This window comes from Hippoglossus hippoglossus, chromosome 16 (assembly GCF_009819705.1).
Source record: "Hippoglossus hippoglossus isolate fHipHip1 chromosome 16, fHipHip1.pri, whole genome shotgun sequence".
Classification (NCBI taxonomy): Eukaryota; Metazoa; Chordata; class Actinopteri; order Pleuronectiformes; family Pleuronectidae; genus Hippoglossus; species Hippoglossus hippoglossus.
The window spans coordinates 6,130,592-6,150,162 of record NC_047166.1 but is presented as its reverse complement, the minus strand read 5'-3'; the positions used below and the strand labels follow the sequence as shown (position 1 = coordinate 6,150,162).

At 38.8% G+C, this 19,571-nt stretch overlaps 1 protein-coding gene across 1 annotated transcript in view; it reads right to left on the bottom strand.

Moving 5' to 3' along the window:
- The window catches only part of LOC117777400 (hemicentin-1-like), a 1,765,934-nt gene that overhangs the window by 817,601 nt on the left and 928,762 nt on the right, over positions 1-19,571 (bottom strand). The window contains exons 37-39 of the mRNA XM_034612162.1: positions 15,889-16,018; positions 2,566-2,723; positions 1,412-1,699 (exon numbers count right to left, since the gene is read on the bottom strand). Coding sequence (XP_034468053.1) covers positions 1,412-1,699; positions 2,566-2,723; positions 15,889-16,018 — 576 coding nt within the window. The remainder of the gene's footprint in view (positions 1-1,411; positions 1,700-2,565; positions 2,724-15,888; positions 16,019-19,571) is intronic.

Here is a 19,571-nt window from a genome sequence, read left to right as displayed (position 1 = left end):
TGTTTGTGTGTTTTGGAGAAACTAGCCGGGAAATTCAGAAGAAAAGACAACGTCATTTTCTGAACATCATCAAAGATCAAACATGAATAACACAACAAATGAAGTGACATTATTGCTGCTCTTTAAAGCCAGACTGAGAAGAATGTGAAACTTTAAATGGGAGGATAAAACAGACTGGCTTTAGATTCACCTGGTGAAACTTTACATTTTTTTTATCAGCAATTTCTTTTTGAAACAAACTACAGCCACTGATTTTAGGTTACTGTTCCTTTTCTCACTTCAATATTTTTTATCAGGTTTGCTAAATGTTATTTTGAATGATTTGTTGAATTTGCTGAAATAGATTTTGAAGTATAAACAACTTGAAATGTAGTTAAATAATATACAAATCTTTTGTACTAAGACAAGTTGGGGAACAGAGCTTTAGAAACAAGAACCCTGAGGCTCTGAAACACCCTGACTAGCTTAAAACTAAAACTAATACTTTTATCTTACTTCATTCTCTGATTTCACGTAGTTCTAGTTTTTATTCTTTTATTTATTCTTTTATGACAGATTTGTGTAATGGAAAATTCCACTGACCAGGTGTCTCACTGCTGTGATACTGTCTACCTGACAGGATGGAACCCTTATTGTGTCTCACTGCTGTGACCTTGACAAACAGGGTGTATGCCCTTATTCTCTGATGTTTTCTTCCAACTGCTACAGCGGACGGACACAGCAGATGGACACAGATGATGATTTCATGTCTTTTTTTCATATTATGTTTTATGAAACGCCTCTGTGTATAAGTACTGGCTTTTGTGAACTTTGGGGCAGTTCCACTTTGAGCACCCGTGCTTGTTGTGTAACCTCTGCAGAGCTTCCTATTAAAAAGACTCAAAGGCAACTCCAGTCTGAGAATCTCATTATTTCAAATCTCAAGATGAATTTCCATCACATTTGTAATCAGAATTTTTTCATTATTCATATTTTGATGTGATTTTTGTTATTTGGGAAGCACTTTGTAACATTGTTTTGAGAAGTGCTATTTAAATATTTTTTCAGGTAAGTTTGGAGATAGTGGACTAGGGAGCACAATAACATGCAAACCTGTGAAAACAATACATTGCATTACACAATTACACCACAAATTATACTATAAGAAAACGTATAACTGCTTAAAGTCACAAGGCTTCAATTTAATAGAATTATACTTTACTCTGGTGGAAGAATTACAGAGATTTAAGTTATTTAGGTCAATAATTTCTCAGGTGCTATTGTTTCAACTGTCAGAAGTAATAATTAATTAAAAAAACTGGACCACTGAAAAAATACATGAGAAAAATTAACTTCTGCATCGATAGTTTCTTCAAAGGAAGATTTGGTTTGATGTGATTGGTTGAAAAACAGCCGCAGCTGAAACACTCACATTTCACCACCAACTCCTTCTTCTTGCTGTCCTTTGAGCCCTCACTGTTCTGGGCACGGCAGACGTACCAGCCAGCGTCGGCTGAAGTCACATTAATCTTGTGGTAGAGAGAGTTGATGGGTCGTGAATAAATTTTATTTACAATGATTTTAAAAGCCTGATGATTTGTGTTGATCCTCATCAAGGTGAGAGTTGACTGTGGGAAACTTTCAACAGTGCAGGTGACGGTGATGGTCTGACCTTCTGTGACCTCAGACCTCATAGACAGTATAGGTTCAGTGGGCGGGTCTGTAGAGAGGAAGCAGAATCTTCTTTAAAGAAGGAACATTATGATTTTATTGTTTTTCTTCCCTCAGTGTCAACAACACATTTTCCTTCACATCAAGACCAAGATTGGCTTGAACTGTCACATTGTTGGGACTGTCTGCAGTAACCAAAAATATAGAAAACAGAGAACTGTCAGATTTAACCACTGTCCAATATAATGGTCTTTATAATATAGAATGATCCTGCATAATATATGTTTTTTTATTTCATCAGGGTTGAATTCATTGTAGATTTGTAGGTAGTGGACTAATTTATCAAAGGGAGCACAATAACATGCAAACCTGTGAAAACAATACATTGCATTTCAACACAATTTATACTATTGTGGTGTTGAATTATATCACAAGAACACTTACAACTCAAAGTCACAAGGCTTCATATCAACAGAATTATACTTTACTCTGGTGGAAGAATTACAGAGATTTAAGTAAAAGTAGAAATATCGCAGTACAAAAATACTCCATTACAAGTATAGGCCCTGAATTCATAATTTAAATAAGCAGCACAGTAGTTTATCAGGAGTATTCATTAAGTGGCAGAGTGGCACCACGTAACATTACTGGATCATTATTATTAATAATTTATAGATTAAATGACTTTATATAGGGTCTGGTAGTTTATTGATATTTTCTAAGCTCTACAGTTCTTAATCAAATAGACACATTTACTTTGGGTCATTCATTTCTCATGTCATTGTTTCAACTGTCAGAAGTAATAGTTAATAGAAAAATACATGAGAAAAGCTACTTTTGCATCAATAGTTTTTTTAAAGGAAGATTTGGTTTGATCTGTTTGGTTAAAAAAAAAGCCGCAGCTGAAACACTCACATTTCACCACCAACTTCTGCTGCTTGCTGTCCTTTGAGCCCTCACTGTTCAGGGCACGGCAGAAGTACAAGCCAGCGTCGGCTGAAGTCACAGTAAACGTGTGGTAGAGAGAGTTGATGGGTCGTGAATAAAGATTATTGTCAGTGATTTTTAAAGCCCTAGGATATGGGTCGGCCCTCCCCAAGGTGAGAGTTGACTGTGGGAAACTTTCAACAGTGCAGTTGACGGTGATGGTCTGACCTTCTGTGACCTCAGAACTCATAGACAGTATAGGTTCAGTGGGCAGGTCTGTAGAGAGGAAGCAGAATCTTCTTTAAAGAAGGCACATTATGATTTTATTGTTTTTCTTCCCTCTAGTCTGTGTTACATAAGTTTTTTGTAAATGTAAAAGTTCGGCTGAACAAAAAATCCAACAATCAGTGGTAAAGGGAGCTCCTCTCCTGAAGCTCCTAAACTCCTCTTCATCAGTCCAGCTGATACGATTTATTGTACTAAGACAAAGTTTGGGGACAAAGCTTTTGAAACAAGAGCCCTGAGTCTCTGAAACAGCCTGAACGAGGACAGACAGCAGACTGAGTCAGGAGCTGAAAACAAACTTTTATCTGACTTCATTCACTGATTTATCGTAGGTCTAGTTTTTATTCGTTTATTTATTCTTTTATGACATATTTTTGTAGCCGACTTGACTGAGAAACTATGTAGAGTGAAGCTATAGCCAAACTGCTCTAGAGTCATAACTGATCTAGAATAGTTCAACCATCGACTAAAAGTGAAGCCAAAGTGTCTAGATCGCCACCTGGTGCCTGACTGCGGTATAAATCTCACCTCGTGAATTTTAGTGAATGGGACATGGACCAAACTAAAAAGTCAAAATACACATCAACTAAAATGATCTCAAAGATGGATTCTGTAGTTTTTATCACTGGTGTTTGTTCAAATGTTCATTTTTCATGTACGTTTGGTTATTAATTATATTTCCACCCGGAGGAGTCTTGGTTGCTCGGGGCATAAAGGACACATTTGTCCACTAATTGTAATTTTACGTATATTCAGAAATATATTTTAATATTCAAATTTTTATTGTACTTACGTTTATATGTACCTACGTTAAATGTAGAATCTGTAACGACATCTGTCAGTGAAAACACAAGTGGAGAAGTGAGTTAATCTTTAATGCAAATGTTGGAAAAAATATAAAACATTGTTTTCAAAGTGGAGAAATAAAATCCTTACGTTTTATTAGGGCCAGAAAAACCAACCACGTGACTGTCTGAGCCTCCATCTCATGTGGGACTACAACTGGATTTCTGAAACAAATAAAAACTGAAAAGTGGATAAAAACATCTTAAGATCACAGAACTTTTTCTTTTTACTGTAAAACGTGTCATCAATGTTCTTTTCATCTTGTCTCAGAATTTCCTTCTTCCTCTTTCCATTTCTTTTACTGACATTTAGAGTTTTGTCTTTGTTTTGTTCCTCATTTCAAGATGGTTGTGAACTTGTGGTTTGAAAACACAAAAGTCACCTCACCTCTACGCAGAATTTGTCATTTATTAAAGGAAAATAAATTAAATTATTTTCCAGTGGAATGTTTGGGCCACATGTTTTTGTTAATCCCAGAGTTCAGTTTCTTTTTTAATAACTAAAATATAGTTTGTTTTCTGTTTTCTTTTTAATTTTATTTGACATTAGATACTTGTTCAAATCACTTTTATTCAAAGAAACCCCAGAACACATATAAAATATGTTGACTGCAAACGTAACAGTGTCTTTGTTACATTTTAATTTTTGAACATTTTAGTCTGAAATATACTGTTTAAAAAGTCATATCTGGCTCTTTGGGTTCATCTCAGTCTTCAGGGAACTACGACATCTGAAACTGATGTGTGAGTTTTCATTTGGAAAAAAGTATTTCAACTGAATGGAAGAAAAATGGTTTTAAATTATTATTCATTTTATTAAGAAAAAAATCATTTTGTTTCATCCACAAAAAATACAGTTTGTAATCAGTGTATATACTGTAAACAAAACTTCAGAAACACTATATTTGACTCTAGTAGATTAACATCATGAGGAGATAAATAACCACAGAAGCTTGATCTTACCTCAGAGGACCCACTTGTATCAGTCTGTCACACACAGCCTCACTCCGAGAATGAGACTTTACAGAAAAAGGAAGTTTTCACACTTTGAAAGGGGATGCAAGAAAATAATGAGCTTACCCTATCATGCAAGACAGAAAACAGCTTCTTGTAAGTGTTATGACTACAGTGACAGCGATTGCAGCATCTCACAGTATCTGCACCCAGATGCACTTCCTCCCACTTCCTCTTTTTGTCGTTGTTTGTTTTGCGAATTCTGGTTAATCGGCACAGAGCAGTTTTCAGTACTACATATTTATTTGGAGAATTTATGCTCACATAGTATTTACAGTGTCTCTATTTAAAACGTCATCTAACACGTCCACGTCCTCTGAGGCCACGGGGGTCGAAGCAGGAGCCCCCCCCCTCATCCCCAGGTCCGAGGCCACGGAGGGAGTTGATGAACGAGTCTTTTCTATTTTGTTTTTATGAATGTTTATGCTCCGGTCTTAGGACCCGACAGAGTCTGTTTTTTAAAGGTTTTAGACACAGTTTTAAGCAAAGTTAAAATTGATGATTTTTTTATTTTTAGGAGGAGATTTTAATTGCACAGAAGATGATGTTTTAGACAGGAACCACCTCGAGCCCCACAGTGCATCGCAGCGTGCACTGAGGCAGCTGCTGCAGGCCCATGACCTTTGTGATGTGTGGAGAAGGATGAATGACAATGAAAGACAATACACCTGGACTCATTGCAGAGGGAATCTAATTTCCATGGCGAGATTGGACCGGTTTTATTGTTTTAAACATAATTTTAACATCTTCAGAAAGTGCAGTATACTCCCTGTAGGTTTTACAGATCACGCGCTGGTTGTGTGCAACGTTTTTATCTCTAAATTAAAGTCCAGAAGTGCATACTGGCATTTTAACATGTCTCTTTTATGTGATGCACATTTTAAGGATGTTTTTAAGTTTTTCTGGAGCGGTTTTAAAGAAAGAAAATTATTTTATTTCTTTAAAACTGTGGTGGGACTATGGGAAGGTTGAGATAAAGCAGCTCTGTCAACAGTATACTCTCAATGTTACAAGAGACATTACCAGATCTATGGAGGATCTAGAGACGGAAATTGTGGAGTTGCTGAATTTAATAGATTCCACTGGAAATCGAGATCACATTAAAGATTTCAAGTCTAAAAAATCTGCTCTTACAGACCTACTGGGCACTAAGGCTCAGGGGGCGCTGGTCAGGTCACGGTTCCAGACGGCAGCGCTCATGGATGCACCATCGAAATTCTTCTTTGGAATGGAGAAGAAGAACGGACAAAGCAGAATCATCCACACTCTGCGATCTCCTGAAGGAGAAGAACTCAGTGACAGCAAGGAGATCCGGAAGAGAGCCGTGAGTTTTTATAATGATCTGTACAAAAGTGAATACACCGAGAACAATGCCATGTACGAATCCTTCTGTGGAGAGCTGCCCAAAGTCCCTCAAGACGTGAACACTGGGTTGGATGGCCCCCTGTCGATGCAAGAACTCTACACGGCCCTGCAGAGCATGGGGGGGGGAAGGCCCCGGGCATCGACTGGATTCCGGTCGAGTTTTTTAAATATTTCTGCAACGAGATGGGCGAAGATCTTTTAACTGTTTTTAACGAGAGTTTTAGAGACATGGTGTTGCTGATAAGCTGCAGGAGGGCGGTAATAACTCTCCTGCCAAAAAAAGGAGATCTTCAGGAGATCAAAAACTGGCGTCCTGTGTCACTCCTATGCACAGATTACAAGATCCTTTCCAAAGCGCTGGCAAACCGTCTGAGAGAGGTGATGGGGCAAGTGATTCACCAAGACCAGACCTACTGTGTGCCTGGTAGGTCTATCCTGGACAATGTGTCCTTAATTTGGGATATTGTGGACTTCTCTAGTTCATTAGGCATAAAAACTGGTCTCATTTCTCTAGACCAGGAAAAGGCTTTTGACCGGGTTGAGCACCTTTACCTCTGGAAGACTCTGGAGAGGTTTGGCCTCAGCCCATGTCTCATAGCTATGATCAAGGTTTTGTATCAGGACATTGAGAGTGTACTGAAGATCAATGGAGTGCACCTTTTAAAGTGCACAGGGGGGTGAGACAGGGCTGCTCGCTCTCAGGGATGTTATACGCACTTTCTATTGAACCCATGCTAAATAAGATAAGAGCTAACATTGAAGGTTTGATTTTAAATGATTTTTTAAAAAAGCCACATTTTATCAGCATCTGCGTCTGCCGGGGGGGTTGAAGTGGAGAAGAGACGGTCTCAAGTACCTGGGGGTATATGTCGGCAATGAGTCCATAGTTCAGAAGAACTGGGAGGGGGTGGGTGAGAAAATACAAGGGAGACTTAACAAGTGGAAATGGCTGAAACCACAGTTATCGTACAGAGGCAGAACACTGATAATTAATAACCTGGTAGCTTCTGCTCTGTGGCATCGACTCACATGCATGGAACCACCAAAAGGACTCACACAAAAACTACAAGCCATTTTAACAGATATCTTTTGGGACAGATTACACTGGGTGCCCCAGTGTGTATTGTTTTTACCAAAGGAGGAGGGGGGGGGCAAGGGCTGGTGCACATTCAAAGCAGAGTAGCCACTTTTAGATTACAGTTCATCCAGAAGTATCTTACAGGTCCACAGGATGTTGTTTGGAGACAAGTGACAAGCAGCATCCTGAGGGGGACAACTGGTCTGGTTTTAGACATGGCACTGTTCTTAATGGATTTTAAGCTTCTAACCCTGTATGGATTATCTCCTTTTTATCAGTCACTTTTTAATACATGGAACCTTTTTAAATGGAAAAGGCTGGAACCTGCAAACTCACTGCACTGGCTATTGGAAGAGCCGCTAATCAATGGAGCCAGGCTGGATGTCCAGAGCAGCTCAACACCAGGCCTCACCAGTATGCTGTGCACCACCGGAGCTGTAACCCTGAGGAAGATAGTCGATGCAGCAGGTCCTGGACTGACCGACATCCCGGCTGTGGCTTCCCTCATCGGACAGAGGTCCATGCGACAGGCAGGAAACATTTTAAATTTATGGATTAAGAGACTCACAGACGAGGAGGTAAAGATGCTACAGGAGTACAGTACTGGAATAGAAACCCCCGACAACAGCGACCCCTTTCCAGAGTTGGGTTTTACTCCGAATCTGGACGGGCTCACAGGACCTTTTTTAAATAAAACTGACTGGAAACAGGTAGACCTGTACACAGCCAAAGGAAGAGCCATGTATGAATGTTGTGTTTTAACCCTGAACAGAAGCAAACTGGATGTGAGGACTGACACGGTGTGGAGGAGAAGACTGGATGTGGACAGCAAGGTCAAACCAGTGTGGAGGGTTTTATACAAACCACCTTTGAAGAAAAGGACTGGTGACCTGCAATGGAGGATTTTACACGGTGCCATCGCGGTCAACAGTTTTATTTCTATCATCAACCCAACAGTCAAATGCAATTGTCCATTTTGTGGAGAAGCAGAGACAGTTTTTCATGCTTTTTATGATTGTAGAAGACTCTGTTACCTTTTTAATACACTTCAGAATGTTTTTAAACAGTTTGATGAGTCGTGGAGTAAGACTGCCTTCATCCTAGGAGTTGGATATAGAAAATCCTACCCTAGCAAGTGGAAATTATTAAATTGGATAGTAGGAGAAGCCAAACTGTCCATCTACAGCAGCAGAAAGAACAGAGTAGAGGACAGGACAGGACAAGAAGCTCTTCCTGTTTTTATCTCGCTGCTGAAGGCCAGAGTCTGGGTAGATTTTAGGTTTTTTAAAGAAATGAAGAACATGGATGGCTTCATCAAACAGTGGTGTTTTATTGTCATTGAATCATTGACAGTAGTTTTGTATAAATTTTGAAAATAAAGGTTTTAAAAATCAAAAATCAATTTCTCTCTCTCTCTCTCTCTGTTTTCACCACTCACTCTGATAATATGGTATTTACTGTATAACACATTTTGCTTATGTGGATGCACTGTTTGAGACACGTTTCTATAGTTTAAATACAAAATGATGCAAACTCAAACACAATGGTAAGTCATTTATGCTATTGTCCACTGACATGGTGTTGAAGCTGCTGTTAACCAATAGCTGCTCCAAACATCTTAAAATGTGCATATTTAGATCGGGGGATACTGCCCTCCGGCTACGGGCCTGGCTCCATGGCAACTAAAATACTTACTCATTGATGCACCTGTCTGAAAATGTAATAACGTATCTAATAATATCCTAATGTCTCAGAATTTGTACTTTTACTTTGGAAACTCAAGAGTTTAAGTTCAGGATATAGTCATATACTTGATTTTATTTTACTTATTACTTAACTCAAGTAAATCTAAGGTTTACATGGTCCGTTAATAGAAATGCATCACAAGATAATGTCCATTTCATGACGCAATGCGTTTTGTGTGTACATGCATTCTTCAGAAACCCTTTTGTGCTGTGACATGTTCACAAATCCAACAATAATGTCAATAAACTTTAAAGTTCATCATTTGTTCCAACATATTTCATTTTATTTTGAGCTACAGGATATTTACATTTCAGATGTGTGGGTTTGGATTAAGTTCACAACACTGGAAAGGACAACAAAAACATTCAGCAGTGATTCTCAGCATTTCTTGTCTAACTGCATGTCATTTATATATATAGATTATATAAAAAGTTATTAATACAATCATTTTACACTCACAATATTTACATTTTAAGTTGCATATAAGGATTTTAACCGTTTATCCCTCACATTTTGCTATGTTCACTGTTTTCCCCAAAACCTTTAATTAACAGTTTCAAATATTTATATATTATATTTTAGCTCAGTAATGTAACTTCTGTGCCTTCTTGCTAACTAGTTTTAAAATACTCCTAATGGCAACACGCAGGGTTTTGTTGTAGCTGCATAAGGTTTGTTGACCAGCTTACATTACTGTAGATTACGATTACGACCTATTTTGCTTAACACATGAACTCTTCAGACTCTCTGTGATGACTTATTGTGAATATAAACTTCCTCAGGCCCGAGGTAGCTGTAAAAAGCAGGACGAGAACATCTCGGGTCAAATCCTGACGTCAGAGTATTAACTCTCATCTTCGTGTGAGCTGCTGGAGTCTCTGTTGGTCGTCTGACGTCGGGGCGTCGCTGTGAATCTCACCTGTGGAAAGTTCAGCTCCACTTCACCTTCACTGGTGTGGTCATCAAATAGATTTGGAGATGTTGGTGCACGTGCAGTTGCATTACTAACGTTTTCATAGTCCTGCAGGCTCTCTGGTTCATTCTAGGATGAGAGCGGAGGTAGTTTATAGATTATTTATTCTACAATTTCTGGATGTAATGCACAATAAAGTTCATACAAGACTCACATTCTGGGACTTCGGAGGCTTTGTAATATCACCATTAAAACACATTTGATTACATATTATTGAAATTATGACATAATTCAACATATTTAGAAGAATTAGTAGTTTTACAGCTGTAACAGGTCAGAAGTGATCAGAGGCTTAAATATCCTGAATCTTATACCTATACTCTCCACTGTTTCCTACGATTTCCAATATACAAATAGCCAATTAGAAATAGATTTTGAAGTTTCAACAACTGGTAGTTAAATAATTATAAAAATATATTGTGTTAAGACAAGGTTCTGACAACAGGCCACCATGACCAGACACTTTGGAAGTAGAATGGCTTTAACAAATGTGTCATTACCGAAAAACCAGAAGGGGATTTGGTGTTTGTTGTTCCTTGTTGAACAGATTTCCTCCAGTATCTGAAAACATAGAGGGACATGATGTGGTAAAACATGCCAGACCATCTCTGAAATGTATTTATTGAGTTTGATCAAATGCACTTCTTATTCATTCACCTTAAATTTACGACAATTACACTGATAATCATCAGGAGAAATAGAGCAACAACGAGGAACCTCAGGTTCTCCAGATAGTCTCCTGTGGTCAAAAGAGAGAGAGCATCATATAGACACTGAGTTGTGAACATGTAGAATTAGTTTCAACTTTATTCGATGTGCAGAGATTTATTTCAGACTGAACTAGAAATACTGTTCTGCAGTTGTTTACCTCCACCAACCAAGATTCTGATGAGGCCACTGTGACCTTTGACCACTGTTATCTAATCAGTTCACATCTTTGAGTTCTCATCGAAAGTTGAGGAATTTCTCTAAAGGCAGTTTTGTAAAATGACTTTCAAGAGGCCAAAAAACGTGTTTTGTGAGGCCACTGTGACCTTGACCTTTGACCTTTGGCTACCAAATCAAATCAATTACTTCTTGAGTCTAATTGTGTGTTTGTGCCAAATGTGAAAGGATTCCCTCAAGGCGTTACGTGGATATTGCTTTTACAAGGCAAAAATATGCTTTGTGAGTTCAGAGCTTTGTGAGGACCGTGTTGAAAATCTCCTAGACTGGAAGAATAGTGTTAAAGCATATAAGAAGGCCCTCCACAAAGCAAGAGCTGCCTACTATTCAAAACTAATAGAAGAGAATAAAAACAACCCCAGGTTTCTCTTCAGCACTGTAGCCAGGCTGACTGAGAGTCACACCTCCACCGAACCCAGTATTCCTCGATCCCTAAATAGCAATATCTTTATGAATTTCTTTAATGATAAAATTCTAACCATTAGAAATCAAATCAACCATCTCCTGCCCTCAATTGGCACTAATACCCCATCAAGAATAGAAAACTCAGAAACGGCCAAGAATCTTACCAATTATTTAGACAGCTTCTCTCTGATCAGCCTCGATCAGCTGACCAAAATAATCTCATCTTCTAAACCAACAACTTGTATCTCAGACCCCATTCCTACAAAATTACTTAAAGAAATTCTGCCCCTAATTGACAGTTCATTACTGAACACAATACATCTGTCATTATCATCAGGATATGTACCACAGTCTTTTAAAATAGCTGTAATCAAACCCCTCCTCAAAAAACCCACCTTAGACCCAGAGGTTTTAGCCAATTATCGTCCGATATCTAATCTCCCCTTCCTGTCTAAAATCCTAGAAAAAGTTGTAGCCAATCAGCTATGTGAGTTTCTCCAGGAAAATAATATATATGAAGACTTTCAGTCAGGGTTTAGAGCCAATCACAGCACGGAGACAGCCTTGGCAAAAGTCACTAATGATCTTCTAATAGCTTCAGATCAGGGGTTTGTGTCTGTCCTCGTTCTGTTAGATCTTAGTGCAGCATTTGACACAATTGACCATAATATTTTATTACAGAGACTAGAACAGTTAATTAGCATTAAAGGAACCGCCCTAAAATGGTTTAAATCCTATTTTTCAGACCGCTCCCAATTCGTGCAAATTAATGATGAGTCATCTGTGCGCACCAAAGTTAACCATGGTGTTCCACAAGGCTCTGTGTTCGGCCCAATTTTATTCTCATTATATATGCTTCCACTTGGAAACATTATCAGGACACACTCGGTAAATTTCCACTGCTATGTGGATGACACCCAGTTATACTTGTCAATAAAACCTGAACAAAGTAATCAAATAACTAAACTCCAAGCATGTCTCAAGGACATAAAAACCTGGATGACCCGCAATTTTCTCTTATTAAACTCAGATAAAACAGAGGTTCTAATACTTGGCCCTAAACACCTTAGAGATACATTATCTAACGATATAGCTGCGCTAGACGACATTGCCCTTGCTTCCAATGAAACAGTCAGGAACTTGGGAGTGATCTTCGATCCTGATTTATCCTTTAATTCTCACTTAAAACAAATTTCTAGGACAGCCTTTTTTCACTTGCGTAATATCTCCAAAATCAGACATGTCCTTTCTCAAAAGGATGCAGAAAAACTAATCCACGCCTTTGTTACATCCAGACTGGATTATTGTAATTCCTTATTATCAGGCTCCAGCAGTAAGTCGTTAAAGACTCTGCAGCTTGTCCAAAATGCCGCAGCACGTGTCCTGACAAGAACCAAGAAAAGAGAGCACATTTCTCCAGTATTAGCTTCGCTACACTGGCTTCCGGTTAAATCTAGAATAGAATTTAAAATTCTCCTCCTCACCTTCAAGGCCCTTAACAATATGGCACCATTATATCTTAAAGAGCTGTTAGTACCTTATCAACCCACTAGAGCACTGCGCTCCCAGAATTCAGGCTTACTTGTCGTCCCTAAAGTCTCTAAAAGTAGAGTAGGAGCCAGAGCTTTCAGCTATCAAGCTCCTCTCCTGTGGAATCATCTCCCACTTTCAGTTCGGGAGGCAGACACCATCTGTACGTTTAAGAGTAGGCTTAAAACCTTCCTTTTTGATAAAACTTATAGTTAGAGCTGGTCCAGGCTTGTCCTAGACCTGCTCTTAGTTAGGCTGCTATAGGTTTAGAAGGTCGGGGGACACATGACACACGGAGCTTCTCTTTCCAGCTTCTCCTTCCTCTTCTCAATCTTTATCACATCAAAGTAATTCATATCCCATCAATACATGTTACTGACTTGACTTCTTCCCCGGAGTCCCTTTGCCTTATTGTCCGCAGACCCAGGGCCGCGGCTGTGGCCACATCATGGATTAGGATCTGTGGATCACGTATCAGAGGTCGTAATGGTGGATCCAGTATGGCGGATTCTGCATCGTGCTGGCTGATCGTGATAACAAAGGCAGATCCTTTATCGTGTTGGCATCAGATACTGGTAGTGGACCACGACCGAGGTGGCAGCTGATGATGGATCCTAATGGCGGCAGTGGACAATAACTGTGGACTATAGTGGCATCCGATCTTGATGGTGGATCATGATCTTGCTGGCTGCTGACCATGGACTATGATTGCAGCAGGACTGCTCGATACATAGTATTTCTCCTCAGACACTTGACCATTAATGACATTAATCCACCAATTCACTGACCTTCAGTTATACTTCAAAATGTTTACCCTAATCAATGCTGCTAAAACCTTTATCTTGATGTTCTCCTTTACACTTGACATCCATTGCACTTCTGTCCGTCCTGGGAGAGGGATCCCTCACATGTGGCTCTCTCTGAGGTTTCTACCTTCTTTTTTCCCTGTTAAAAGGGTTTTTAAGTAGTTTTTCCTTACTCTTGTTGAGGGTTAAGGGCAGAGGATGTCACACCATGTTAAAGCCCTATGAGACAAATTGTGATTTGTGAATATGGGCTATACAAATAAAATTTGATTGATTGATTGATTGACAACCTTGCCCTTTGACCTCCAAATTCTTATCATTTCAACCCTGAATCAAACTGAACATTTTAAATTGAAGTTTCAAGAAATTCCGTCAAGACCTTCTGGAGATGTCACGTTCACAAACACAGGACGTACGGACGGAAAACCAGAAAACATGTTCTGATATAAACCTCCCACATGTCTCCTGATCAATAAAACACACAGTTATAAGGCCTTGAAATTCACTCACGTTCAAACAGATGGACGGGATCAGACAAACTGTGATCTGCTTCATTTTGTGTGACGCAGTAGTAGACTCCTGACTGGTTTGAGTACACTGTGTGGTTTTGATGCTTGGACACAAGTTCATCCTTTTCCTCGCCCTGACTCTTCCTGTACCATGAGTAGAGTTGGACTGGGGGAAAGCTGTGACTGATGCAGCTCAGCATCACGGAGCTCCTCCCGTCAAGCTCCTGCTTCTCTGCCGACTCTGTGATGTTTGTGTGTTTTGGAGAAACTAGCCGGGAAATTCAGGAGAAAAGACGACGTCATTTTCTGAACATCATCAAAGATCAAACATGAATAACACAACAAATGAAGTGACATTATTGCTGCTCTTTAAAGCCAGACTGAGAAGAATGTGAAACTTTAAATGGGAGGATAAAACAGACTGGCTTTAGATTCACCTGGTGAATTTTTTTCTCAGCAATTTCTCTTTGAAACAAACTACAGCCACTGGTTTTAGGTTACTGTTCCTTTTTTAACTTCAATGTTTTTTATCAGATTTGCTAAACCTTATTTTGAATGATTTGTTGAATTTGCTGAATTGAGATTTTGAAGTATAAAGAACTTGAAATGTAATAAATAATATACAAATCTTTTATACTAAGACAAAGTTGGGGAACAGAGTTTTAGAAACAAGAACCCTGAGACTCTGAAAGACCCTGACTAGCTTAAAACTAAAACTAATACTTTTATCTTACTTCATTCTCTGATTTGACGTAGTTCTAGTTTTTATTCTTTTATTTATTCTTTTATGACAGATTTGTGTAATGGAAAATTCCACTGACCAGGTGTCTCACTGCTGTGATACTGTCTACCTGACAGGATGGAACCCTTATTGTGTCTCACTGCTGTGACCTTGACAAACAGGGTGTATGCCCTTATTCTCTGATGTTTTCTTCCAACTGCTACAGCGGACGGACACAGCAGATGGACACAGATGATGATTTCATGTCTTTTTTTCATATTATGTTTTATGAAACGCCTCTTTGTATAAGTACTGGCTTTTGTGAACTTTGGGGCAGTTCCACTTTGAGCACCCGTGCTTGTTATGTAACCTCTGCAGAGCTTACTATTATAAAGACTCAAAGGCAACTCCAGTCTGAGAATCTCATTATTTCAAATCTCAAGATGAATTTCCATCACAATTGTAAGAAGAATTTTTTCATTATTCATATTTTGATGTGATTTTTGTTCTTTGTGAAGCACTTTGTAACATTGTTTTGAGAAGTGCTATTTAAATAATTGTGCAGGTGGGTTTGGAGAAAGTGGACTAGGGAGCACAATAACATGCAAACCTGTGAAAAGAATTCATTGAATTACACAATTACACCACAAATTATACGATAAGAAAACTTATAACTGCTTAAAGTCACAAGGCTTCAATTTAATAAATAATAATACTCTGGTGGAAGAATTACAGAGATTTAAGTTCTTTAGGTCATTCATTTCTCAGGTGCTATTGTTTCAACTGTCAGAAGTAATAATTAATTTTGAAATACTGGACCACTGAAAAAATACATGAGAAAAATTTACTTCTGCATCGATAGTTTCTTTAAAGGAAGATTTGGTTTGATCTGTTTGGTTGAAAAAAAAAAATCCACAGCTGAAACACTCACATTTCACCACCAACTTCTTCTGCTTGCTGTCCTTTGAGCCCTCACTGTTCTGGGCACGGCAGACGTACAAGCCAGCGTCGGCTGAAGTCACATTAATCTTTTGGTAGAGAGAGTTGATGGGTCGTGAATAAAGATTATTTTCAGTTGTTTTTGAAGACTGAGGATTTGTGTTGGTCCTCATCAAGGTGAGAGTTGACTGTGGGAAACTTTCAACAGTGCAGTTGACGGTGATGGTCTGACCTTCTGTGACCTCAGAACTCATAGACAGTTTAGGTTCAGTGGGCGGGTCTGTAGAGAGGAAGCAGAATCTTCTTTAAAGAAGGCACATTATGATTTTATTGTTTTTCTTCCCTCTAGTCTGTGTTACATAGGTTTATTGTAAATGTAAAAGTTCTGCAAAGCAAAATATCCAACAATCAGTGGTAAAGGGAGCTCCTCTCCTGAAGCTCCTAAACTCCTCTTCATCAGTCCAGCTGAGACGATTTATTGTACTAAGACAAATTTGGGGACAAAGCTTTTGAAACAAGAGCCCTGAGGCTATTTTGATTTGTTTTTACTTTTTTTGGGAAGCACTTTGTAACGTTGTTTTGAGAAGTGCTATTTAAATAAATCAAGTTATGACAACAGGCCACTTTAGTCATGTTGAAATAGACGTTTTCAGTTCAAAGAAATGTTGGATAAGGTTAATGAATGAATTAATTTACACCATAGTTAAAAGAACCCTGTGGTGTTTTTGACATTGTGGAGTAATGTTTTCTTCTTTTTGGAACCAGCACGTCTGATCAGTATTTACTTTAGACGCAGTAATGTGGAATATATCCTCCTTGTTTATCCATTCACCATCACAAGTGCATCATTCTACTCACATCTGACTTTAACCTCAGCTCGCTGTGACTTTCCACTTCCAATGTCATTGGTGGCTTCACAGCTGTACAGTCCACTGCTGAATTCACCCTGAAGGTCTGAGTCTGAGTCTGTTGGACGATTTCCTCTCTCACATCAGTCGTCTTCCTCCAGGTGACAGAGCTCACTGGTGGGTTGGACTCGGCAGTACAGCTCAGTGTCAACGACACATTTTCCTTCACATCAAGACCAGGATTGGCTTGAACTGTCACATGTTTGGGACTGTCTGCAGAAACCAAAAATATAGAAAACAGAGAACTGTCAGATTTAACCACTGTCCAATATTGTTTCAACTGTCAGAAGAAATAATTAATTAAAAAAACTGGACCACTGAAAAAATATACTTTTGCATCGATAGTTTTTTTCTGAACATTTTTGGTTTGATTTGTTTTGCTAAAAAAAAAAGTGGCAGCTGAGGTAAGTCGTCGGGGCAGGATTGGCATCGGTGTCACAGGTTAACGTGAGAGAACGACCAACTTTCACTTGGTTATCAGAAGAGCCACTGACAGAAATGCTCGTCTTCCTCGGCTTATCTGGAAAAAGGACCCAAGTGAAATGACCTTTATCTCAACAACAGGTGAATCTGAAACAGAAGATTCTTTCAGGTTAATTCACAACCCAGATAGCACACGGATGTGGGCCACTTCAGGCAATGATCCGGCACTTCTGGTCTTCTCGTGGCCCAGGACAAATCTGGACCAAGACACTTGCTATGTGAGTGACGGTCCACTGAGAATGTAATATTGATAATACTATGCAGAAGATTTTAGTTCAGAAATCAAATTAAATCAATACATGAATGTGAAAGAGGTCAAATGACTGAAAATCACAGACACGCCACGAGCAGCCTGGTGACACTGGTGGACATTTGAGGGTTGTGGGAGGATGGAGCCAATCCCCAGCTGACTCTGGCTCTGAGAGGTCTCCAGCGTATCACAGGGCCGACATCCAGAGACAAATATCAATTCACACAATTTAGATTTGAGTGATCTCAAAGATGGATTCTGTCGTTTTTATCACTGGTGTATTTTCAAATGTTCATTTTTCATCTACATTTGGTTATTAATTATATTTCCATCCGGAGGAGCCTTGGTTGCTCGGGGCATGAAGAACACATTTGCCACTAATTGCAATGTTATGAATATTCTGAAATGTATTTTAATATTCTGATTTTTATTGTACATACATTTAACGGGATTTCCAGGGTCACTTGTAGAAACATCTGTCGGTGAAAACACAAGTGGAGAAGTCAGTTAATCTTTAATGCAAATGTTGGAAAAAATATAAAACCTTGTTTTCAAAGTGGAGAAATAAAATCCTTACGTTTTATTAGGGCCAGAAAAACCAACCACGTGACTGTCTGAGCCTCCATCTCATGTGGGACTACAACTGGATTTCTGAAACAAATAAAAACTGAAAAGTGGATAAAAACATCATTAGATCACAGAACTTTTTCTTTTTACTGTAAAACGTGTGATCAATGTTCTTTTTCAGCTTGTCTCAGAATTTCCTTCTTCCTCTTTTAATTTCTTTTACTGACATTTAGAGTTGTCTTTGTTTTGTTCCTCATTTCAAGATGGTTGTGAACTTGTGGTTTGAAAACACATAAGTCACCTCTACGCAGAATTTGTCATTTATTAAAGGAAAATAAATGAAATTATTTTCAAGTTGAATATTTGGGCCACATGTTTTTGTTAATCCCAGAGTTCAGTTTATTTCTTAATAACTAAAATATAGTTTGTTTTCTGTTTTCTTTTTAAATTTTATTTGACATTAGCTACTTGTTCAAATCACATTTAATCAAAGAAACCCCAGAACACATATACAATATGTTGACTGCAAACATAACAGTGTCTTTATTAAATTCTAATTTTTGAACATTTTAGTCTGAAATAAACTGTTTAAAAAGTCATATCTGGCTCTTTGGGTTCATCTCAGTCTTCAGGGAACTACGACATCTGAAACTGATGTGTGAGTTTTCATTTGGAAAAAAGTATTTCAACTGAATGGAAGAAAAAGGGTTTTAAATTATTATTATTATTATTATTATTATTATTATTATTATTATTATTAAGTTAACTGGATTCAAATTTTATTCAGAAAAAAATCATCTTGTTTTATCCACAAAAAATACAGTTTGTAATCAGTGTATATACTGTAAACAAAACTTCTGAAACATTATATTTTACTCTAGTAGATTAACATCATGAGGAGATAAATAACCATAGAAGCTTGATCTTACCTCAGAGGACCCACTTGTATCAGTCTGTCACACAAAGCCTCACTCCGAGAATGAGACTTTACAGAAAAAGGAAGTTTCCACACTTTGAAAGGGGATGCAAAAAAAAATTAAGTAGCATCCCCTATCATGCAAGCCAGAAAACAGCTTCTTGTAGGTGTTCTGATTACAGTGATAGCGTTTGCAGCTTCTCACAGTATCTGCACGCAGATGCACTTCCTCCCACATACTCACATAGTATTTACAGTGTCTCTATTTAAAACGTCATCAAACAATGAGAAAACGTATCAAAAGGGTTTGCACAAGTCCACAGCCCCAGGGACTTACTTAAGCCAGGTCCCACAGGTGAAGGTCAGGGTGTTTAGGGTCAGGGTAGCCTGCCACGTCCTCTGAGGCCACGGAGGTCGAAGCAGGAGCCCCCCCCCCCCCCCCCCCCCCCCCCCCCATCATCCCCAGGTCCAAGGCCACGGAGGGAGTTGATGTAGGAGTCTTTTCCATCACCGCGGTTTCCCACCACAGCCAAGTTGATCCTACTGATCAAGAGATCTTCCACCGCGTCCCTGACATCTGATAACTTATTGCTGTCTATGGATTCTTTCAGGGTCTCAAGGAAGCTCAGGCCTTTGGAAACATCAGCCATTTCTGCAGAGAGACACAGAGTGAATTATTACAAGAGTCACAACAGGTCCTTTGATAAAG